Raw genomic sequence first — 24,252 nt, 5'->3', positions numbered from 1 at the left:
ATATCCATATCTTGCTTTGTGGTTGATTTATTTCTAACAAGGAGGAACAATAACAATCTGGATGTCAATTGTGTATTTTGTCTAATATTGAGCTTTTCCAGTGTATTATTACTACAGAGGATTGTCAGTAATAAAGAATTGATTAGTGTAGATCAGTGTAGAGTGCCACACTTAATCACCAATACAATGAACATAGATTATGATTGTATATTGTTCCAGTTATTGCGTAAACATTGTTGTATGGGGGACAGATGACAAGTACAAACACTTTGTAGTCTTGGACTTTCCAGTCCTCTGCAATTCATTTATTTCAAGCACTGTTAAGACAATAGAAAAACAGACAATGTCACACCAGTCTGCATCAGATACCCACATGGTAAGAATTTCACAAAGGCCAGTTTGTCATTCGGTGACAAGGGGGTCGAGTAGGGAGCAACAACTTTTAACACACAACCACGCTAAAACAAGTGTGGCAAATATGTAGAATGACAGCCGAGTAGCCATGTGAAGACATGGAGTTTATCTCTCTCTCTCTCTCTCTCTGACTGACACACACTCTCTCACACACACACACACACACAGGCAAAAAGATGAGGAGTTCCATGTGATGCTTCATTTCGACGTGTGGTAAACCGCTGGTGTGGAGTGCTGCTGAGATCTCCACAAAATGAGCTCCTGATTTAAAAAAGTTGAACATGAAGATACAACTTAAGGTCAAGAGTCACCATGACGGTTTGGTGGTGATGTAAAATAACAACACTAAATCCTAAGAACATACCAAGATGTATATATTGCATCAGAAATTCAGTGATAAATCCCACAGACATGTGTTTTTCCTATCCAAAGTACAATGAATAAATGTGTAACTTATAGTTTGAACCCAAACAATCTAAAACCATCATTCAAGGCTTATTAATTGCCACATTTTAAGTTCCTTCTATTCGGCAAAACACTAATATGTGTGCCTTCATTAAACTGAACACAAGACACACTTTTTGAGTAAGAAATGAAACTGAGAACTGGAAGTATTTTTGGTTATTCATCCAAACAGTTCCTGAATGAAAACAATAATATAACAGCTTCAAAATGGGAACAAATATACAAATTAAGGAATACATAGCTTCCTATATGTTGATATCTCCTCCCTCACTTTAAAGCTCAAATTAGTGGCTCAAATTCAAGAATTCAAGACCTCTCCAATGAGATTAATAACTTCAATCTTTAAAAAAAATCCCAAAATGTGTTGTAAAACTGTGGGATATTGTACAGGGATGTGTACTATGCGCAAAAATTTGAGGTTGATCACAACAGGAGATTAAGACCATGCCACTTAAGCGGCATTACACATCATTTCTGAGTCCATCTACCCTTACAAGGTCACTTTCAAAAAACACCACCTACAGCTGCTATAAGGTCCACCGTTATTTATACAATATACAACAACAGCATAGGTTATTAGTACTGCAACAAGACTGTTTCCATATCAAAATATACAAAGGGAGACCACCTTGACTCATTCCTTCATTCATTCAGGGCTTCTGCCTGAATTCTGCCATTCCCTGTCATTCATTTTTTTCATAATAATTTAACAAAATCCATGACCACACACATATTTGCACTAAAATGTAAACATTCATTCATAATACACATAAAAAAAAAACAGCCAAGGGAGCCAGTTTTGTTTGTTGCATCCACTGTACAATATTCGAATCCCACAGAGAAAGAGATCGTCCTGGAAAATAAATGTGCTCTAACTGTTCTACGGCTACAACGACTTGTGCAAACACTGGAGCTAGACTACTTTTGTAAGGAGCTGGACGGAGGCTTGATTCAACAAGGTATTAGAAGACAGAGACAGCAGCCTGGTTTCCAAAGGTAGTCGCAAAGCTTTATCTGCACACCTGTATGTTGATCAGGTTATTGTTTAAACCACAGCTAGAGGAGTGCCAGCACTTGCGCCTTTTTTTTTTTTTTTTTTTTTTTACAGAACAGACACCAAGTGGAAGTAAAGCCCATGCATGCATGAAGCTTTTTTATGTACAACTACAGTACCTCTTTTAAATGGTTCCTATGGCTAAACCATGCTTTGGCACCAGCGCTAAGCTTCCAAATTTTATGTTGTTGTTATTTTGTCATTTAAAATATGTATACAAAGTCCGGATCAGGATCGATGAGTCTAAATATTCACCTCCACAAATTGTAAGTTACATTTCTTCTGGGAGGCAGCACAGAATATCTTTTCAAATTCTACAATACATTATATGTTGCAGGACAAACACTATAGGTTTCCTTCAAAGACTCAATCTGAACACAAAACAACACCCAGTTCTAGACAGGCATTGCGGTTTATAAAAATGAAACATGGTACGATATTGACTGACGTAACCTCCTCTTTTCTACACCTACTGTAAAACTACACTGAGAAGTTGTTGCGTGGCTTTTTCTTTTGTGCAATTCCTGATATTAGAACAGCTGAAGCATCCAAGGCATTTTCAACAACTGAAAAACAAGATGAGCATAAAAAGTCATAAATAAGTTTCTTCATTTAAAACAAAAAATATTTACAAAATACATCAGTTACTGGTGCCACAGTGATTTGAGAACCTATGGAGAAAACAAGCAACTAGGAAGTAAACACAGTTTGGCAGTCATTATTGTGTTAACAGTGTTGCAGGATGCATATATTACTGAGAAACATCAATCTGAAGTTGTTCTTCCAAATCTTTAGCAGTTGCTTATGATGATTTTGGGACTTGGTCACAGTTTTCTGGACACACATGCAAGGCCTTCAAATGTAAGTACAGTAGCAGGTAAATGACTTCGCTTCACTTTGTTGACCTGTTATCCCTGGCAAAGTGAAAACCTAAAACCCTGCTTTGTCTTTTGACTTGGCTTTCTGTTGTGTTGTTGTACCCTGTGACCCTCTTCCTTCCAACTTCACGCTGGACTCTGCCTGGACTGAGTTGATCCAGGACGCCTTGAATGCCTTCGGCTGCATGACAGGAATCGTGGGGCTCGGTGTAACCTCTCTCTCCTCCAAGTCATCAAAGCACACTTCCTGCACGGCCTCCTGTTTCTTGAAGGAGTCCCTGCGCTCTGACAGAGCCAGCTTCCTCATCACCACCACCTCTTTGGAGTGGTGGTTACCGCCACGGTGTTGTGGTGAGGCAGTCGAGCGATGATGCTCGCTGCCTCCGCAGGCTGTGTCCTGGTGGCCTCTCTGCCCTCCGATGTACAAGCCCTGACGGCCGTGCTCACCGACACACACGAACCCTGTGGCAGTGTCCCCCTCCATGTCCTCCAGCCCCTCCCCCTCAGACAGAGGTACCTCCATGGTGTGGCGCCGGGTGCTGTAGGCCTTCCTTTCTCCATGGTACCCCCCAGTGGTCTTGTCTCCTGTCAGCTTCTCTGCTGATTGGACCCTCTTGAGGAGTGGTGAGCGTGGTGGTTCTGCACTGCGGGGACGCACAGAATGACGGGCAATAGTGGGAGGGGACTGTGTTTTGCCATGGAAACCCTGCAGGGACTTGGGGTGACTGGAGAGGCAGGACGGAGAGCACTGGGGAGAGAGAGGCTGAGGAGGTGGGATGCAGGCCAGCGGTGAAGGAGGAATACTGCTGGTGGACTTGCAGCGGCCAGCTTTGGTGTAGCGACCCAAAACATGTAGGGAACTGGGACGGGCCTGTGGCACAGGTGAGTTAGGGGAGCTGGAGCAAGGAGAGGAACTCGAATCTGATACAAGGAGAGAGAGATAAAATAGTATTATTCCTTCTGAAAAAGACAACCACAAACCATACAAGATTGGCTTCACTCTGCAAGTGATACAAGGCATCCTCACTTACCTCCAGAGTGGTCAGGAGCAGGGGAGCGACAGGGTGTGGAAGGCCCAGGAGAGAGACTCTGTGTCGGGGAACCAGAGAGGCTGTCACTAGACGACTGGTGGAACCCTGAAGAGAAGCTACGACTGCTCTGCATGGGTGGAGGAGGTGTATGCTTAGACAGCTTCTTCAAGATGCTTCTTCGTCTGCTGCAAAAGGAAAACACGGGTGTCAGATCTGTGTTTAGTTTATAGCACTGTTCTTTCTTTTAACTTTTTCCATACTCACTCAAGTACAAAACACAACCTGTTGAGGGAAAATTTAACACCCTAACCCTAATCCTGAAGGAAGTCAACTTCAATGAACTAAGATCCATTCAACTACATTTCATATCACTGGGATTTTGCTCATTAGATTGTTCATTTTAGGTCATGAATGTGCAATGAACCATTTAAGTCTTATAACTAAAAAAAGAGGAAGAAGCTCAGAGAATAAAAATGCGTGATTGTACTGATCTAATATTAAGCTTCAGAAAGGAGCTCAGTAATGACTTCATTCTCCCATCATGTACCTCTCCTGTCCATCCTTCCTCTTGCTCTTCTTGCTGCGCCGGGCCATCTTGGCCTTGTAGCTTGCCTTTCTGGCAGGGCCCACCTTAATGGAAGTGTTCTCCAGTGCAGTCGTCTGCAACGTCACCCTGTTGCCACTCTGTTTAAAACAGATTGTTAATATTAACACTTATCTACAAGGCAGGGGGAGAGCCACAAAATGACATGTTATCACTTTTAGAAAGCATGCCTTAACAACAAGTCTGTACGTTTAAATTTTTACGCACAAAAAAGACACTGTGGATATTATCTGCACAGGTGTTTATCAATATACAATATGTGAACAGAAAAATAATGATTAATTCAAGTTATACTCATTAACAAGCCTTTATAACATTCTTGCCTTGAGCAGGAGCTCCACCACCTCTGTGTGGACAAGTCCCTGGACCGACTCCCCGTTGACGTGAGTGATGAGGTCACCAGCCCTCAATCCTGCCTCGTGTGCTGGACTGCCCTCCTCAACACACTGTGAACACAAACACACAAAACCTCAGATCAAAATTACTGGTCAAGCAACCCTCTAATCAGCTGTTATCACTACAGATGATGTTTCACTTAATTATTATAATCAATGTTTTCAGTTTATTTACTCGGTGAAAAAAGGACAAATACAAATTCTAACACATTCATGCACAACTTTAAATAAGTGAACAATAAATGCATTTATGCATTCATAAAAACACTAAACAATCATAAAACCTCTACAGTATTATATAGTATAGTATACGGCATAGTAATAGTAAAACTCTAAATTTTGTAAACATACAAAATTTTCTATACATGATTAACACCACCAGCTACACTTGAGATAGGGACACATACCCAGACCATGTGGTGGACAGTGTAGACATCACTGTCTCCCATGTAGACTCTGATAGCTCGCAGAGCAAAGCCAAACCTCTTCCCAGAGCTGTGGATGACCACAGGAGGCCTGAGGCAGCTGATGTTGACACACAGGTCCCGGCTGGGGGACGAGTCTCTGGACGAGGGGTTGGACGACAGGGATAAGGAAGATTTGGGGCTCGTGGGAGGACCCGCAGAGTCGTCTGGATCAGGAAAGGAAGATGATGAAAAAGGTCATCAGTTGAGTGTTTATGGGTAGTACGTAATTCTATTTTTGCAAATTTCGCAACATGCTGTAGTATATTCAGTAAAACTACTTCTACCAAACTTCCATAATAATAGCTCTATAAACTGAGGTTATTCTAATATATATGATTAGTTAAAGTTATCTTGGGCACAGTAACTGTATTTATAGTTTGTGTGTTTCTATTGCTAATCAGGCTGTAGGGGGCACTGTAAACAAATGAATAGTTTTAGCAAATATAGTCAGAGTGCTGTTGTTCCTTTACAAGACTTAATCAAAAATGATTATGGCTGGGAATTTGAATCTATACAAGCTATAGTGGGAACTACAGTAAGGGACAAAGATAGTATGTTTTGTTTGCATGTACAGATTATTATCATCCTGTTTACCTGGGGTGATGATGAGAGAGAGGCCAGAGACAGAAGCAGACTTTGGGACTTTGCCAGCTGGGGATCTGGGTTTCTCTGGGGTCTCCAGCTGGTGGGCAATCCGTCGGGACGCACCTCTCCTGAACGACGGCCTGGTGCCTGTACTGTTGCTCCGGAGACGAATGCGACGCAGGTTGGAAACCATCCCGTCTACGATCATGAAGCAAAGAGTGTCAGCACTGGTGTTTAACAATTGCAAAGTAACAGGAGGTGACATTACATAGAGATCTGTTTTTGTCAGTCTCACCCTCCTCTTCTGCAGAGATGGAGAAGCGAGGCATGATGTCAAGGCTCTGGGTGCTGTTCATAACCAGCGGGCTGGCACTACGCTCTGACTGGGAGGAACTGGATGAAGCACGAGGACGCAGACTGCAAATGGAAACACAAGATCACACTTTTAACACATAGTCAGAAAGTCAGTGCATACTGAGGACACGCATATAAGCACACATAAAAACTCCATACCAAAAGAATCAGACCTGGGTGACACTGTTAACCACTGAGCATTATTTGAGTCATTTTCCACCCAAGATTTCATCAGTGTCTCATAGAAACAGAGGGAATATTATATTTCCATCTACCAAGGCAAGGAGTAGGACTGTATTTTCCCCCTCTCATAATAAGGACATCACTCTCTCTGGTGTGTCATGCTCTCACCTCCCCCTGTGCCCATCTGCCCTCCTGTCTCCACTAGCCAAGTGTTTGTGCCCGTCACCAGGGGAAAGGACTCCCCTGCCCTCCCACCGCTCCTCCTTCTCCTCACTGTGGCTTCGCTCTGATGATGACAGGCTCTGATTGGACGGTGTGGAGGTGGACAGGTGCTCTGTGCTGCTGTACACCTAGAGTTTAAGCAGGGAGTGTGGTGAATCTTTGCTCTCCTTTTCTCATGTATTGAAGTGTTTTTACTCAGCATTCATCCCAATATTATATTTTATCAAGGCATTTATGTTATTTACTTTAGATACAGTATTTCTTTTAATAGTATACAACAATGGAGGTTGTGTGAGGACCGGCAAGAATAGCCAATAGAAATACCTTGCTGAAGCGGTGGGCCACAGAGGAGAACTGTCGCAGCTCCAGAGATGATTCATCATCATTGGTTTCGTCATCTTCATCTGAGCCCAGGTGACAGTAGCGCTCTGATCGGGCTGCAGCAATCACAGTAACAGTGCATTAAAAAATTAAAAACTGGTGACACTGATTTTATCCTAAATGAAATCACCGACAGGCATTACTGTGAAATTAGGTCTCTGCCCACCCCCAAAAATAAAAATTCGGACAGCCTTTTCCGAGGCATGTCTATCTTTGTCTGTGTGCCCTGTGTGTGTGTATTTGTGAGTAAATCCACATACTGTCAAAGTAACTGGTGTCCTCTTCAGTCTCTAGTTGAGGTATGAATTCAGCTTTCTGCCTCAAAAGCCCGTTCCAGTCCAGACCCAGGAAGAACAGATGCATCTTCACTTCAGTGGTTCCACCTGTAGAAGAAATAAGACAAGGAATTGATATCAAGTCTGGTTTACAGTTTCTCCTCAGCCAAAATGTGAGGAGTGGCACCCTTGATACCCATGTTCAAAGTTTCTGCTTCAAAAATTACTGAAGCCATAAACTGATTAACAAAATAGTTGCTCACTCAAGATGTTGCCTTATTAATATTGTCATGATTGCATTATTAACTGTGCATGGGTTGGGCAAAAATGCTGGGAACTGCCTACTTTATAATGTAAGTGAACGTGCCACTTTACGTGTTTTCAAAACTTTTATATATTCCTCCACATCCCACTTGTACTGACTATCCCCTTCCAGTGAGATGCCTCATGTCATTGCTGCCCCCAAAAATGAACAGGTAACAGTGACAAGAAAATCTGCCTGTGTCTCTTCTTGACCAGCAGATGGTCACAGTGTTGTGCAAACGGAGACACAGCAGGCTGTACTTCAGACAGCCTTGTCCACCCACCCACCATCAGTCACGCTGCCACCAACCTGTTCCCAGCCGCTCCAGAGGACTCTGTCTCAGCAGTCTGGTGATAAGGTCCTGGGCATCAGCTGGCAGAGCGTCCTCCCCGTCTGGCCAGATGATCTCATCTGGACAAAGAAGCACATACCAATCCAATGACAGGATTTAAATTTATCCATTCATAACCTGAAGGTGATGACTTCATTTCTGAAGACAAAAATCAATAAAAAAGAATTAAACTATGAAATTGTTGAATAACAATGCAACAATAAATACAGGAATCTCTTACCATTCACCACCTGACCAAAAAGCTGTTCTGGTGTGTCTCCAAAGAAAGGCACACAGCCCACTAGGAACTCATAAAGGATAATGCCCATGGCCCACCAGTCCACAGGCTTCCCATAGCCTTGCCTCAGGATTACCTCTGGAGCAATGTACTCTGGAGTCCCACACACCTGTAGAGTGGAAAAACAGAAGAAGAGAGGGGAAATTGATGTTAGTGCCAGTCATAAACACAACAGAAGAGAAGATGAGATGAGAAGAGACAAACCTGTTTGTCAATGAACTCTCTGGTGTCTTTCTCAATGTGTCCCTCATATAAGTTGGTGGTCATGTTCATAAGACCAATCTTTGACAGTCCAAAGTCTGTCAGCTTAATGTGTCCGAAGGAAGTGATTAACAAACTACAAAGGAAGGAAATGCAAAGATGTTTAATGTTACATCAATTGCTAACTCCAAATCATAAATCTCAGATGCAGTAAAAAAACATCAAAGGCTGAATGTTTCAGAAAATTCTGCCCAACTTCAGAGGGATTACCAGTTTTTTTTTTTTTATGATGGAAGGTCTAAAAATGATGAAAGCTTTAAAGAAACTAGGCGCTGCCCAAAAGCAAAGATAGAAGGAATGAAAAATGTGAAATGTGAAGAATTGTTATCTTTTGTGACTGGCTGGAGACTCACTTGTCAGGTTTGAGGTCTCTGTGTACGATGCCATAGTTGTGAAGGTATTCCAATGCCAAGACAGTCTCTGCGAAATACATCCGCGCCATGTCCACAGGCAGAGGACCAATGTTCTTCAATAAGTTTGCACAATCCCCACCTTAAAGTACAAAGGAGGCCAATGTGATGAACACTTTCAGAACAGATAATTTGTGTTGTGTTTATGAGTGTGAAAAACATGGAAAACTAGATTAAATATTTTTTTCATAGAGTTTTAGAGAGCCTGGTAAATAATCATTTATCGGAAAACATAACATCTTAATGAGTATTCATCTAATATCCAAACCAATCCTACCTTCCACATACTCCATGACCATGCAGAGGTGCCTCCGTGTCTCAAATGAACAGAACATAGAAACCACAAATGGGTTTTCAGCAAAGGTTAGGATGTCTCTCTCCACAAACACCTGCTGGATTTGGTTCCTAAGAATCAGGTTTTGCCGGTTGATCTTCTTCATGGCAAAACGTTGCCGGGTTTCCTTGTGGCGTACAAGAAATACAGCTCTGCGTGAAGGGACGGTGGAGGGGTGTGGTAGGGAGTGAAGAGGAAATAAGGATTATTTCAAAACAGACAGAGAAAGTAAGGAAATGACAGGTGTGGAGAGGAGATACATTGGGATATTTCATTGGGAAAAGGAGGCGAGAAAAAAGATGAGGAAACATCCGCATCACATATTGCTGCACATAAGTTCCGACTTCAAAAAAGAATTTGCCCATATAAATTCTCAGTGTAAACACAAAAACACTACAAAAACACATCCTCAATTTAGTTTCTTTTCTGCTTTTATTGGGCACTCTGTGGTGTCCACAAAGAGACTGAGTCAGTCGAATGCAAACAAAAAAGTCTGCCTTACTCACCCATAGGCGCCATTGCTAATGAGCTTGATCGTCTCAAAGTCACTCTCCAGTGGTTTCCTACGAGGAGGGGTGCAGGCTGCTCGGCTCTGAATCACACACGACCCAAAAAAAGAGATGGAAAATAACAGGAACTTAGCTGCTGCATTGCTGCTGAAAAGCATGACTCCATGCACTTCATGACTTCATTGTGATAATGTGAAGGATTTCTGTAGAAACAAGAGCTGCATTCATCACTTAGAACTGTATCTATCCAAGCAACCTCCTTCAGTGTTGTTTCGCTCCACCTCATAACCTTTTATATTCCTTCAGTACAACTTCCACTGACTTCAAGATTCCTTCACCAACCACTGCTTTTCCTGTCAAACCCAAAGTCATTTAACTACATCTTGACTGTTCAGTGTAAGCTTCTACCTGTGTAGGTGTGGTCTCTCCAGTGTCATCAGACTCTCTGCTGGCTGACCTGTGACTTGGGCTTGTCTGCTCCAGATGGACCATGTCTGTAACAGCATCGGACACACAGATCAAACTCATCTTCAATAAGCTTCAGTGAGGACAATGAATGCATATTCAACTGTCTGCAAGAATACTAAGTCACTAATGATGCTTCATAAAACAAAATCAGACACCTGTCATTGTATTCATAGCAGATTTTTTCATGTGATTTGTTTATAGTGTGCCAGCTCAACTTAACGATTTATGGTATCAAATGGTGAAAACTGACTGCAATGAATAGAATGCAAAATTGAAGGTAATTTTCAGGTAAAACTTGAGGTAAGTAAATACTGTAACATAATAAGATAATGCTCAAATAATCATGGCAACAATAATATCACACTCATCCAGCGAAATTATACAGTGTAATTTAACTGAGAGAAAATATTTAAAGATGCCTAAACAGATTAAGTAGACAAAATAATAAAATCAATGTAACAAGTCAGCACAGCACCTTCCAGGGGATCCCTGGTGAGGCCGAGCTGGCTGATGATGTATCTTGGAATATCAGTCTTAATGCCCTGGCCCACTTTGGCTTGACCCTCTGCAGCTTCCAAACGTTGGTAAAACTCCTCTGGATCAAACTCCTAGAGAAAAAGAAACAAAAGATGTGCTGTGATTTTGTTGCCTTTCTACATATTATATGTATTGCTTTGGCCTTTGCAAAACAAAACGATTTCTAAGAGAGTACAGAAAAGTGTTAACCAGGAAATAATTTAATAGGAACGCTGCAAACTATGCACCAGGAAAACATAAAACAGGAACCACATGCTGCAGCATCTGGAACAGCATTTTTCTATTATGACCCAATAAAGTAAACGAGATAATATGTACCATGCAAAATGAATGTTATTGCAACAAACATTCAGTCCTCATGATAGACATGGTAAGGCCGAAGACCAAAACCCACTCTGTGTGTCACTGTTGGACTACTGGGACAAATAACCAGGCTAATTTCAAAGTAGCGAATTTTAATCATCAGCTGCACACCTACCACCCATATTAAAGTACTCATGAAGAACTACAACTCAAAACAACCCCCCTGTCAAGTAAGTCAAACTTGCTGTTGCCTTATTCCAACAACAACTGTGTTATTATTACTGCAAAAACCATAATCATTACTACAGCATATCATCAATGTACGTGAGTCACCGGTGACGCCGTGTGTGTTCAAGGCTCTAAACTGATGAACACAATGTTGATATTACTCTGTTACATGTAACGACTACTTTGTCTGCAAATGATTCTTACCAGACATTCCAAGAGCCTGGCAGGCCTGGAAATGATGATGAGAATCTTCTTGACCAGTTTGGTGATGATGGTCACCTCCTCGCTCTCTGAACGCTCATACGCCTGATAAAGAAAGGACAAAGGATGATGGATTATTACTGTAACTTAATCCAATTGGTACAAACCATGAGGCAGCACAGCTCACCCACGGAGGCTGTCTGCACTTTGCTCTGGCTCACATTATTTTTAGCATGCATTTCATCTTCTTCCATTATCTGCTGTCGATTCAAGGGACTGTGGCTGGTATTTAGACTTATTGCATCAATGCTCGTTTCTGCTTGCTGCCTTGCCAGATTAATAAATAATAGACAACACTTGCGAACATACTGTTATTAACTCTCATTGTCTCCATATCTCAGTCTAACATTGCCTTGCCTTGGTCAAACAGCAGGTTCAGAATGTGAGCTGCAGAGTTGGTGAAAGAGTGACAGTCAGAGTTCAGGTTAGTCAGCTGATAATTTGTAACCCACTCCATGTCTTACCTGTCAAACCTGCTACAAGATTTGTTGGTTCCATTATGAAACAGCAACTCTAATTCCACAGAAAAACTAGTAAGCACAGGGACAACTAAATCATTTTAACATGTGACCATAAGGGACTATTTGCTTAAAATAATCTTTTTCTAAGATAGGAAATTATTTTCTGGGCCAAGATGAAAACATAATTACAGAAGTGTGGTTTAGTGGAAATTATAGACAGAAAAATAGCTATCCCTGTAGGATCAGTGTGGAAACAAAGCTACTAGGATATTGGATAAACACAAAAAAAACACTGGATTGACTGTGTTAACTGTGGCACTATTATAAATGAACTCAATGTTAAATAATCCAACTCTCTTAGTAAAAAGAGAAAGTCATTCCCAGTCTGAGTCTGCAGCAGAAGCAGTAATCTGTTTTGCAGGACACCGCGTTTGATGCAGTAAAATTGTTGGTGGAAATGTTACATAATAAATCATTACATAATCAAAAACTTTACCACTGCACAGATCTATGTAATAATACAAAATGACGACACCATTACTTGCCAATGAACTGGACTGAATCCAATGAGAACCAGTCAAACAGGCTATTTCAATTCAATGTTCCCAGTGCAGCTACAATTGAGCACGTAATGTCCCAGAAGGCAGTCTGAGCTCAACAATCAGAAATCCACTCGCACTAAATTAGAAGGAACAAACATGGCTGAATGGCTGAATAATAAAAAGAAAGTTAACAAAATTATGGGTATGTTTCTTAAAGTCAGATGGAAAAAAATTTATTGTGGATAAAAATAAAAAACACCCACCTCATGCAGCAACTTCTCCAGCTTCTCCTGCAGTTCCACAAAGTACCTGGAGGTTACCAGGCCTTTCTGGGACTTGTCCAGACAGTCTCTGGCAAGCTCCACCAGCTGGTGCTGAATGAATCCCAGTACACCATCAGCCAGGGGCAGAGCAGTGCCTGGGGAACACTCTGCAATGATGTCAAGCAGCTGACCCTCCATCTGGGCTGTCGCCTGGGAAACAACCAAGACGGAAGACTTCATTTAAAAAGTTGACAGCGGTATTGTATTAACAATTTCTTTAAATCCCATCGGCGAATGGCTCAAGATTTTGACTCTGCCAGGAGCATTAAAATCTCCTGTCCTGGTTTCCATGTGTAAAAAAAACTCTTGCACCCTTTTGCAGATTGTCCTTTTGCATGCATATACATTAGCAACAGTGAAGGTGTTTAGTAAATACAGATCAGAAAGAGATAGGGCAGGAAAAAAGCCCAAAAAAGCATTGACTATACCTTAGGAAAGCGTTCTTTGTAGACATGATTCATCATGACAATCTCATTGTCAAATGTTCCACAGGTCCGTCCAGGACTGGATGAGAACCAGATAAAAGAGAAAAAAAGAAAAATATATCAGACACCACACACAATTTTTGCACAGATAAGCTAATAATTTATGGATGCCTAATATGAATCACATAAAAACCGAACTGATTTTCAAACTGATAAGGGATGGAGCTGTCATAGAAGGAAGGGCCTCATACTACAAAAGCATGTTTAAAGTTAAGTAATTGGCCTTTTAAAATCAATAATGATACACTGAGGCTGTGAAATAATGTCAACCTAAAAAATGTTATTAAAGCTACACAACATCTATGACTTTCTTAGGTGTAAATTACAACTCAAAGTGTTTACTGCCACCCTAAGTCATAAACACAGCACGTTTGAAAATGACACTGATTGATTCAGATCAGGTTGTCATCTGCAGTATCCATGACCACATCTGTTGTGTGCACAGGGCTTCAGTTTCGAGAGGTCACCTTTTAAACTGTCCATACACATTACAAATCAATGAACTGTCATCACAAATGTTAAAAATAGCAACCCTGGGTGCCCCCATACATCACATACTACAAATAACAATATCAACATGTGACAAGCGCTTGACTATTTCTGGGCAACCACAACAGTTGCACATGCAGTGTGGTTTTATTTAAGGGCATTAGCAACCGTTAACCCCTTGAGAACTATTTGAGGGCAATAAGAAATGCTTTACACACCCTCTGGAGCTATTTTGGAGCAACATGGACTCTTGTCAGTCATCTATTTCCATAGTCAATACGTGCAGTGATTTGTATGTGCTTTAATAGCATAACAGTCAAGTCAATTACATGAATAAACTACGCAGTTCAACAGTTTAGTTGCATTCACAGTTTGTGGACTCTTTCACTCACTTTGTGAATGTTTCATCTGTTAACAACTGATGAGCCAGGGGGCACATTAACAAACCACCAGAAAATAAAAATGCTTCTTTGCTGAAATATTTTTGTTGTGCATTAACTTTATAATCAAACTAAAAAGTTAACAAGCCTACATCGTTTTAAAATTTTGACTCAACTATATACTACCCTTTTAAAATCTACTTTAAGGTAGAAATCTGTATGAGGAGATGTTTATTCAATAATAATGATAAAGACCTTCTTGTATACAAGTCTCAACTATAAGCTGTTCCATTTCATTAGAAAACAACCACTTCTACATACCTAGAACAGTAGACATATCTAGAGTATCTAGAACCTTCTCTGCCAACCACAGGATGTCTCTGTATATGATGTATCTATATGTGTGTGTGTGTGTGTGTGTGTTTTATTTGCGTGTACAGCATGTGTGAGTATGTGAAACAGGCAGGAACATGTCACTGAAAAAACAACCACATCAAGATGGGCACCAACCCCCTCCACAACCTATCATAAAAGTCTCCAGCAACCTCACAACTCTCCACCACCAGAGCTATTTAGGGTTTGTTTGATGAGGAAATACAACATTCTAATCCAGGGGATCACCAGTAACCAGCACAGAGGCTTTTTCCACAACCACATAAAATAATTATTCCACCATATTCAAATCCTCCGAGCTACTATTTCAATATTTATAATCATACATGAAAGATGCCAAGGTACATTAGGCCTACTTTTGTCATTTAAAGGCTGAACAACAATCTTACAAAATGTGACATTACTTATTTATGTTTCTGTTTACAACTCTGGTAATAAGTAGCACACTGACGCTCACTGCAGGCTTTTTAGTTGCCACAGTACGGCTAACTGTTAATTTTGTCTCTCATAAAATTATTTTAAATCCATCTTTTGGTAAGCAGCTGTGTAATAGAGGGAAATTTACACAACGTTGGGTGATTATATGCTTTAAGCTTCTGGAGGTGGTAGGCATTATATGAGCTGCACAGCTAGCATCTTCAATTAGTGCGGCAGCATTTTCCAAGCAAAGTGGAGCAACAGTAGTGCGGGGTCACGCTGCAGTTATAGTTAGACTTACACCCGAGCTGGGCCAAAGAAATGACAAGTAAATGTTTGCTAAAAGGAAAATTCTACTGACAGGGAAAAAAACTTCCATTCAACAATGAAAAATACAAATGGCAGTTATTACTTTTTTCCAACCTTTTATTATCATTGTATTTTTCACACTTGTGGTATTAATGTTTTACCGTCTGACCTACAAGTGTAAATGAGTTGATTAAACTTGAAAGGTTTGATAACTAGCTAACCAACCCAGCTAACACAATAGCATTTGACTGTATTTTAGCCACAGTAGCACATGTGTGAGGTTTGAGGTTTTAGTTGTGAGCAGCTCCTGCACCTCTGTTGCGTGCTGCACTGTGTGCACAGTGTCCATAAAGACCATGCTAAAAGCAAGACAGCGTTTTGCAGTGTAATCAACCAACGTTACATATATATGAAAATGCTGAACATTGTAATTTATGAAAAAAAACATTTTAATAAACATTAGTAATGGAAACTGGGACCTTTTCATTTTAACATGAACCTAAACTAAAATCTTAGGCAGGAGAGCTGCAGCTCTTTGCTTCCACCCACTGAAATCAATCTAATCTGTTTTATTATCTCTTCTTCCTGTGCAGAACAGTGTTATTGAAATGTTTGTGTAACAAAAGCAAACACTCATCTGGATGGTATAGGTATTGTATGATTCCAAGCTACCTGAGACTACGTGAGCGGAGCCTGATAGGGGGTGAGGGGTGTGCTCCTTCTTCATCCGCCACGCTCTCCGTACTCCGGAAATGTTTGAACAGGAAGTGGAGATCATCTTGTGTGGGCTGGAAGGGCAACTGGTGCAATAACTCCTGGGAAGAGGAGGACTGCCAGGGAGAAGCAAACAGGGGAGAGAGAGAAATTGGGTAACAGAAAAGTGGGAAGGAAGTAGAATTAATTTTAAATATGTGATAAACACACTCAACTAGTGAATGGTCAAACACCACTTATTTCCTACTTTTGTCTACTTTTATTTGCACGTTTGTATCTATGTCAGGTTTTGCTTCTGTAGCTTTGATGATATGACATCCTGTGTTGAAAGGCTTCCTCTGATAAGGGAGTCACATCACTGTTCTCTCAGAATCATTCATTACCCTGTTAATACTCAGAGTCTTAAAGGCTTTCATGTTCCAGGAAAGATCTCCATTAGATGTAACACTCAACAGGGTCATGCTGAGAAAGGCTGCGGTAAAGTAAAACATCATAAATCTCGTTTTACTTTTAAAAAAGGGACTCAGTGAGATTTAGTGTTCTGCAGCCCTGAAGCAGGATTTTGTCTTTCCTGCTGCAGCATGCCCTGCAGAAGGCAGCAACAGCTGTTGTGTTGGCCATGCATGCATTCGATTTCTCTTTCCACGCCAAAATGTGTAACATGCAGCCTGGAATTTATGAGAACTCCCATCTGGCTGGGATCTTGTGTTTCAATGGAGAATGAGCAAAGGGGAAAAGCTTAACAGAAAGAAAAAGTGAAAGGACAACAGTGAGAAAAAGAAACAGAAAGAAGCATTAAAGAGTAAGGATGAAAATAAGTAATAAAAAGGGGGTGGGCAAGATACCCTGAGGAGGAAACTAGAGACATGTCAGGACTGAGCAAGAGCAGTATAAAGACCTCACTGACAGCGAGCCTGAAAGGGGCATTGTGTGAGGAAGGCTGACCTCACCGTCTCCAAGCCATGTGGTCAACCATACAAAATTACAGTCGTGACAGAGGAGCTGGGTATTGTTTTTCTACAACCAACTGCAGCTTCAGTAATGAGTCTGAAGTCAAAATCGCAAGATAATCACCATAGAAACCCTCAACAAATAACTGATGGGTGTAGCTGGGCAACTCAACGCACTGCCTTCATTTGACTTTTCCAAAAAGAGAAAGCCAAGTGAAAAGGTCTACAGTCCCTTCTCATTTGTGATGTCACACAGGGAAAAGAAACCATGCGTTTCAACAAGACCTGTTATTTTAGTGATTAGATTTATTATTCCTGTACTTTCCCTCAGTCTAAAGGGGCTACACAGAGTACTGCTCAAATCATTTTGGTATGAAGTCATTTATTTAATACGGATGGTCACATGGTAAAACATTAACCATACTGTATGCCTTTCCACACTGAGAATTTTTTTAATCTCTCTTTAGCGCCACCACAAATTTGTTGTTGAACTTAGCCAAAAAAAATAATGCACCATATTGAGAAAAATGTAGTGTATTCATTAATCATAGCCATTACTGTGTAAATCATTCCGAGAAAATTCTGGGAAAGGCATCTGAGGATTCATTCCTGTTTCCTCTCTGCAGTGGAAAGTGTGATAAAAGGCCAATGATGGAGGGATGCATCATCATTGGATGTATCCTGTTATGGCTGAGTCATTAAAGGATACAACATCCAGTTCCAGTCAGCTGTTTTGTGTAAATCAACTGCCGCTGAGAGTATGGTCAATCAGACAGTCGTGTAATGGTGTTTTCTACCCTCCACTGAGAATGTACTCACAGTGTCTTTATATAAACGTGTCAGTTATTCAAATTACGTGTTAAATTTAAATGCTCTACAGTTGCCACGAGCTTCATGTTAAGTAATACTCCATTGAAAATCTTTTGAAAATAAAACTGTCGCCACCTTTAGACTTGAAAAGTGGTTGTAAAAATTTGAGTTTGTTTCTTCACCAAGAACGGAGGCTGCGGTCAGCAGAGATTCATGAGTGATTCCGACAGAGACTAGTTTTCAAAGCATAAAAAAAGTATGAAAACCTCCAAAGAACAATTTTTCAAATCACTCTTGCAGCATAATCCACTTCTCTGTCATCTACTGGATCATCAATAATTTTGAAGCACTTGTACTTTTTGCGCAAAATACAGCTCTGTACTCTGCTTCTGTCTCAGTCATCACATCACAGATGACCATGGCGAGGTTGTGCAGAGATATTCCCTCTGAAGTTTTTGAGCAACCGTCGCCCTTCTAACCAATCAGAGAAGGCGAAAGACGGGAGTGGGGCCTCACAGCTGCTGATCAATACATGAAGACACTTTTGATCTACTCCTCCTCTTGCACCAAGGCTTCAAGCTGGTCTTAGCTGCTGGAAGACATTTATGCCTGACAGGCTAATGAGATGCTGCATTAGCTGAGACAGCAAATATGACAAAGATGCAGGTGAAGGGCTGGGTGGAGCATAAAAGACCAGAGGGAGGGAGGGGTGGGAGGAGCTGATTAGTTTGCTTTGGAGTCTCGTGCTAGTGTTAGCTTGATTTCCACAACTTGCATGTTGTAGCTTTAACTGCAGAGGTCAAATTTCTGAAACTTGCACATGCAAATAAATGCTTTTTGAGATTTAGTAAGGTTTTATTTCCATAGCAGGGAAAACCACACTGATCATTCAGCCAACATCACTGCTAACACATTCAAGGGTAATATCCAATTGCTTAATAGTAAAGTGTGGAAATAGTGGAAACATTGTGGAGCACAAACACAGGTAACAATGTAGGAACATACATAAAATGAGACTTATGTCTATTTATCTAATGCCCCAATGCAACACAGCTGCCTTGTGTAACATAATTAACACTCAGCTAATCATGGTTTCAACCATCTACTCATTTTGGCTTAATTTCAAAAGATCACCCAATATAACCTTTTCCAGGATTAACATATCAAGCCTCAATTTAGCCTGAATTACTCAAGTCAAATCTGAGGAACAGGGCCTAGGTGTGTTTGTGCATTGGTTTGCATATGTTTAAATGTCCTTACAAACCTCTTACAGCACATTTTAATTCTACAGGGGGTGAGGGATTTTGAATGAAGCATCACTTAAACTACTATAAAACAATCTGAAAGACTTTGCTCAAGATAATAAATGTGGTTCCTGTCTTTCACCTTGAGTTGTATAGTAAAATACTAAAATATGGTCCAGGTGCACAGCACTTTTATAAAAGAATTCCCTCTGCAGGGGTGTATTATAAATCAACAACCGTTTATAGGCGGATTTATTTCCCTGTAACACCTACACTAATGTGATGGGATTTACAGTTCAGTCAGTCAGTGCCATAAGTTTATAAGACACCACGGCAGTGTAAACTGATTGATACAGTGAGTAAGTAACACAGGAAGCTAAATGCTCCCATGGCAGCGATCTGGAGAGATGCTGAATATCTGACAAAGGAAAGAGAGACAGGCCTTACAGAGAATGGTGATTACAGGAAGACAAGAGAAGAGGAAGACACTGAGACACAGAAGTAGACTCAGCTTACAGATACTGATGAACTGGGTGCATTGGTGCAGTATCCAGACGAGGGAACTGATGCCACAGACCACCTTCGTCCATCCGCTCTGCAGAGACAAAACAGTAGCACGCTGCTCAGTGGTTGCTTGTTATTGTACATAAAACCTACATGTCCTGATGACTCACTCGAATTTTCAGTTTCACCTTTTTATACCTGCAAATCTCATTTTAATAAAGGAAAATCTTCTCATGCAAGTTTGAAGACTAATAGTTTGTCATTTTCTTACCTTTCAGTGCGGGCCAGTTGGCTATACATATGTAAAAAGAGTAAGACACAAATGGGGAAGGAGAGAGATAGACAGAAGAAGAGGGGCAGGGTGAGACATAAAGTGAGAAAGAAAACAAAGTGTTTAATGATAGTGACAGAATAAGCCTGGCTGTCAGTCACGTTCATGTCTGTCACAGCTCTCAGCAACTGGCGGTCTGCTGCTATCATACTGCAGCACTGAAACCAACAGACACTTAGTTTGTGACTCATTATACATACACACACAAACAGAATACACCCCCAAAGAATGCAGACATATACACCATGAAACACCCACCCAGACCGCCACAACACATAGAAAACCTCAAGCTTTATATGTGAAATTTCCACTTGTAACAGTGCCTCTATCACCACTGTCCCCTGACTTTTCCATCCAATATGGCACTCTGGGGATGTGGCCCAGTTTCTTTCACTGATTCAATCTGTGATGACAAGGATGGTGAAATGTTTTCTCACAAAAACCAGCTCTTGGGGACATGTAGCGAAGTCAGAGGTGACACGATGAAATTGAATGGTTCTGCTTTGAGATCTGATTATTAGTGAGGTGTATCAGACGTGCGTTTTCTCATCTGGTCCATATCCGATATTTATGCCATCCATTATGTTTTATTAAAACCTTTACTACTGATACTAGCTTGTTGTATTAAGGTCCTTTAAGGCTCAAGGGGATAGAAGTTAAGAATAAAAACAAGGTTTTAAATCACTGTTAGAACCAATGCCTGGGGTATAAAGGGAAATAAACTATTGTGGGCCAAAGTGTTGGCAATCCTCATACCCCAAGGTTAAAAAAAGCATCTTAAATGGTGAAGAGGGAACTGCAACTAAATGAATATACCTCACCCATGGGATAGTTCCTGACCACGTTTTTCCTTCATTTACATTAAAATACTTTTTAAAAATTCTTTGCATGGGTGCCAGATATTGCATGCCTGGCTATTCCATGTTTACATGAAAAAATAATTGCACAAACAGCAGGGCTATACAGCTTGTGTGAATAACAAATAAACCCTGTGGAGTTCTCAAAAGTGCAGTCACAGCATCTGTCTACACACTGGCAGCTTAAAAAGTCTCAATAAATTCAGATGAGTCATGCAGGCTCTCGCAAGGCAATTCTATCAGGAGACGTCCCCTCTCCATCCTTGAGCTTATGGTGCAATATGCTATACTGCACTGCAACATTAAATGATCATTCATAACACATGACACTTCAGATAAGCAGCATATACATTTAAAGTACATTCAGTGAGACGGAAGCAGCATGTTCTTACAGCTTCTATGTATGTATACTTGTAAATATCTCCTTTAGAATGAGCCAACACGTTGCTGTTTTTATCCCGTAATCTCCTTGCTAGCAAGTCAATAACACACTATTTTCTGCTACTGGACCAAGGATGCCAGTGGTATCGACTGTTCCTCTAAATCCCAATGAGTCTATACGCTGCTACAAGAAGTGTGATGAGAGGACAAGCTCTACAACTTTCCCTCATAATCACAGGAGTCCTGAGTAATGAGAATGTGCAATGACTTGTTGCCTTAATTGGCTTGACAAATGCCAAGATGCATGTCCAGCAAATGGCCCTGGGGCCTTTCAGCTGGTTGGACTTGCTTGTCCGTTGCCTCATTTGCACTACAGGGGCAAAAAGGAACAAGCAAGGGCATGTCCATTATTCCTGCTACTTAAGCTTCCTCTAAAAAACACCAAATTTCTTAAGTTATTTTTGTGTTTTTATTCAAAAGCTACAGTTGAAAAAAAGGAGAGTTGCTCTGTTTAAGTCGTTATGAGCTGCTATTTGCTTGGACAAGCATTAACCCTGCTGGGGAAAAGCAGCTTGGCTATCTCTAACTCTCACTATAGGTTTCTAGGGTTGAAATGTATTGCTACTGGCATTTATTTCTGATGTTTTGAACTTCAGCTGTCACATTTTTGCATGAAGAATCAATCAGCAAAGTAATTTTCTTTTGTATTATAGAACAGGTTTTCAAATTTTCTAGTTTATACATTGGATAGGGAAAATAATACTATAGTAGCTGGCTGAGAATACCTTAGACCCAATCCACATTAAAAAGCATCAGAGTTAATTCTCACCTGCGGGCGAACTGGAAGTTGGCAGAGGTGCTGGCAGAGACATTTCTGGGGCTTTCTGAAGGGCTGCTTCCAGCTGAAGAAACATAAAACAACTGTTACAAACTTTGAAATGATCATAAACTGTAACAAACAACGTATATGACCATTTGTGTGTTTAATAATTTCACTGGCTGTCCCCTTGTTTTACATGATCACCTTGTTTCACATCACATTTCAGCCTGAAGCTATCAAACTTAATTACAGTAACACACTCACAGAAGATAACTAGGCCTCTTCCTTGCCTAATCAGAGAATCACAGTTGATCACACCACATACTCTTAAAAGGGTTCACTACAGGGTTTTCATGCCAGCCCCTGGGGGCAAATCAAAGTCACGCCCTCAATCGCTTTTTCAAAAATGTGTGAGAGAGGGTAAGAGAATGAATGACTCTCCATATCAGGCAGCTGGGTTGAGGAATGAATAGCCAGGAGGAAGTTACATGAAAAACATCATCATGTGGAGGAAAATCATTAAGTCTTAGACACTTTACTGTGGGCACATTATAATCCAACAGCAATCAAAAACTTGATGAACACCAGAGGAAAAACAGTGCCAGTCCTGTGACATACAGCATTAAAACAAACACAGGGCTGGAGGCACATATACAAGGCAAAAAGTTATTTGTTCTCCTGTCACAGATGGAACTATTCATCTCATCAGCCTATCCTCACTTACCCTGTTTTCTATGTGATCATGTCTATATAAAGCATGACCAATGAACCTCCACTCTAATTGCCAAACAATATCACACACTGAGTTGAGCAGACACGCAACTGTAAACAACATACAAGTACCTGTGGCAAGTGGGAGAGGTGAAAGCGGTCGTGAGAGCGTGGGCGACGGGGTCCCAACCGCCAAACTCCTTCTCTTGTTGTTACGGGAACTGTGAGGGAAGGAAAACAAACAGAGGAGGTAAAACATTTGCTTATGCAATGCCATTACAAACACAATCACCAAGAGGCACATGCTGTTTATCAGTCTTTTATCAGTGCTGCAAACAGTCACGTAAAATAAAAACGTGCTCAACCTATGAACTCCCGTTGCTGATCGTGACAAGGTAAACACTGATAACAGTGATGGCACTGGTAATGGTGTGTTTACATACACATACATGTGTAGCTACAAACATGTATGTATGTAAATATATAAATACAGACAGTTGTATGAGTGCAGCTGCACTAATTTAAAAAGTGCTATTCCTTTTTTCTTCTACTCAGAAAATCTGCTTGTGACTACAAGTTACCAAAACAATGGAAAGACCAATAATAAATAAATATCCAATAAAGCACGAACTATATGCTATGGTATTACACCAACGTATCAATGATAATTTAATGATGCCGGGTGTGTCTGCAGGGGTTTCAATGTGAGAATATGGGAAACATCTGGAAGTATCATTGAGAGCACCTGATCCTATAGCCTTGTACAACAACCAGCCTTGGCTAAGTGAACCATATGACTCCTGTGACGTAACTGTGCAGGCCATGACATACTGTCTGTAAATTACAGATCCATTACCATGGATGAACACAATCTTTATCTACACATAAACAACACACACTGGTCCATATGTCAGATAATCAATGATTAGATTGTTTTTCCACTGCATTGAGTCAAAGGTTCAACAGTTGATGCAACTTTGCATACAGGCTTTTTCTAAATAGCACATCAGCTCTGACTAAGATGCAAACTCTCCAAAGCACATGATGTACAATTTTGATTAAGACAGTATCGAAGAGGTGTTGTTTCAGTTCTTCAGTTATTTTTGAAGCGGACTGTTTGTGTTGTTCTGATCAAAGTCAATATAAAATCATTCATGTCTTCTGAGCACCTTTAAAGGAAATCCTTTTCTTTGAAAAGTCACATATCAAAGTGGTGACAGGCAGACCTGTTTTAAGGCTGACAGATACTACCAAGTGGCTTTTCTCTGACTCGCCCTCATAGATGCCAGTGTAATTATGATGTGGTTAGTCCAAATGTTATTTTGTCTACTTCCTGTTTGTTTGTGTATATATGGTGCCTGCAGGCTTCTGTATACCTGGTGCTACGGTTTTTATTCAGATTGTTGTTGCGTTCTCCACAAAAGGGTGTAATCCCATCATGCTATCTGTTTATCCCAGTGATGCTGATGTGATCTCTCTTTCTATCTAGCAGTGACCTAAAATAATTGAGGCCCTGAGACGACAACAGAGCCTGACATTTCTGGGTCGGTGCTGAGGCAGATTCACACAGTATATGGCC

The 24,252-nt window shown here is 40.8% G+C and overlaps 1 protein-coding gene across 4 annotated transcripts in view; it reads right to left on the bottom strand.

Moving 5' to 3' along the window:
- Positions 1-268: 268 nt before the first annotated feature.
- Positions 269-24,252, bottom strand: part of mast3a (microtubule associated serine/threonine kinase 3a) — a 29,281-nt gene continuing 5,297 nt past the window's right edge. For 2 of the 4 annotated variants that reach the window (XM_071492059.1, XM_071492058.1), the window contains 26 exons: positions 22,806-22,894; positions 21,972-22,044; positions 19,845-19,865; positions 19,586-19,664; positions 16,024-16,181; positions 13,307-13,382; positions 12,819-13,028; positions 11,496-11,597; positions 10,699-10,831; positions 10,164-10,249; positions 9,753-9,838; positions 9,190-9,398; positions 8,856-8,994; positions 8,446-8,578; positions 8,185-8,350; positions 7,922-8,023; positions 7,294-7,416; positions 6,977-7,089; positions 6,599-6,780; positions 6,189-6,310; positions 5,903-6,091; positions 5,249-5,472; positions 4,770-4,892; positions 4,390-4,526; positions 3,843-4,027; positions 269-3,732 (listed from right to left, as the gene is read on the bottom strand). In XM_071492059.1, coding sequence (XP_071348160.1) covers positions 2,864-3,732; positions 3,843-4,027; positions 4,390-4,526; positions 4,770-4,892; positions 5,249-5,472; positions 5,903-6,091; positions 6,189-6,310; positions 6,599-6,780; positions 6,977-7,089; positions 7,294-7,416; positions 7,922-8,023; positions 8,185-8,350; positions 8,446-8,578; positions 8,856-8,994; positions 9,190-9,398; positions 9,753-9,838; positions 10,164-10,249; positions 10,699-10,831; positions 11,496-11,597; positions 12,819-13,028; positions 13,307-13,382; positions 16,024-16,181; positions 19,586-19,664; positions 19,845-19,865; positions 21,972-22,044; positions 22,806-22,894 — 4,129 coding nt within the window. In that variant the 3' untranslated portion in view covers positions 269-2,863. The remainder of the gene's footprint in view (positions 3,733-3,842; positions 4,028-4,389; positions 4,527-4,769; positions 4,893-5,248; positions 5,473-5,902; positions 6,092-6,188; positions 6,311-6,598; positions 6,781-6,976; positions 7,090-7,293; positions 7,417-7,921; positions 8,024-8,184; positions 8,351-8,445; positions 8,579-8,855; positions 8,995-9,189; positions 9,399-9,752; positions 9,839-10,163; positions 10,250-10,698; positions 10,832-11,495; positions 11,598-12,818; positions 13,029-13,306; positions 13,383-16,023; positions 16,182-19,585; positions 19,665-19,844; positions 19,866-21,971; positions 22,045-22,805; positions 22,895-24,252) is intronic. The other 2 variants (XM_071492061.1, XM_071492060.1) reach the window with 1 other exon arrangement.

The sequence above is a fragment of the Trachinotus anak genome, unplaced genomic scaffold, assembly GCF_046630095.1.
Source record: "Trachinotus anak isolate AG129_WGS33_773 ecotype Australia unplaced genomic scaffold, CSIRO_AGI_Tana_v1 ptg000012l, whole genome shotgun sequence".
In the NCBI taxonomy this organism is placed as follows: Eukaryota; Metazoa; Chordata; class Actinopteri; order Carangiformes; family Carangidae; genus Trachinotus; species Trachinotus anak.
This window is presented reverse-complemented; position numbering and strand designations above follow the sequence as displayed.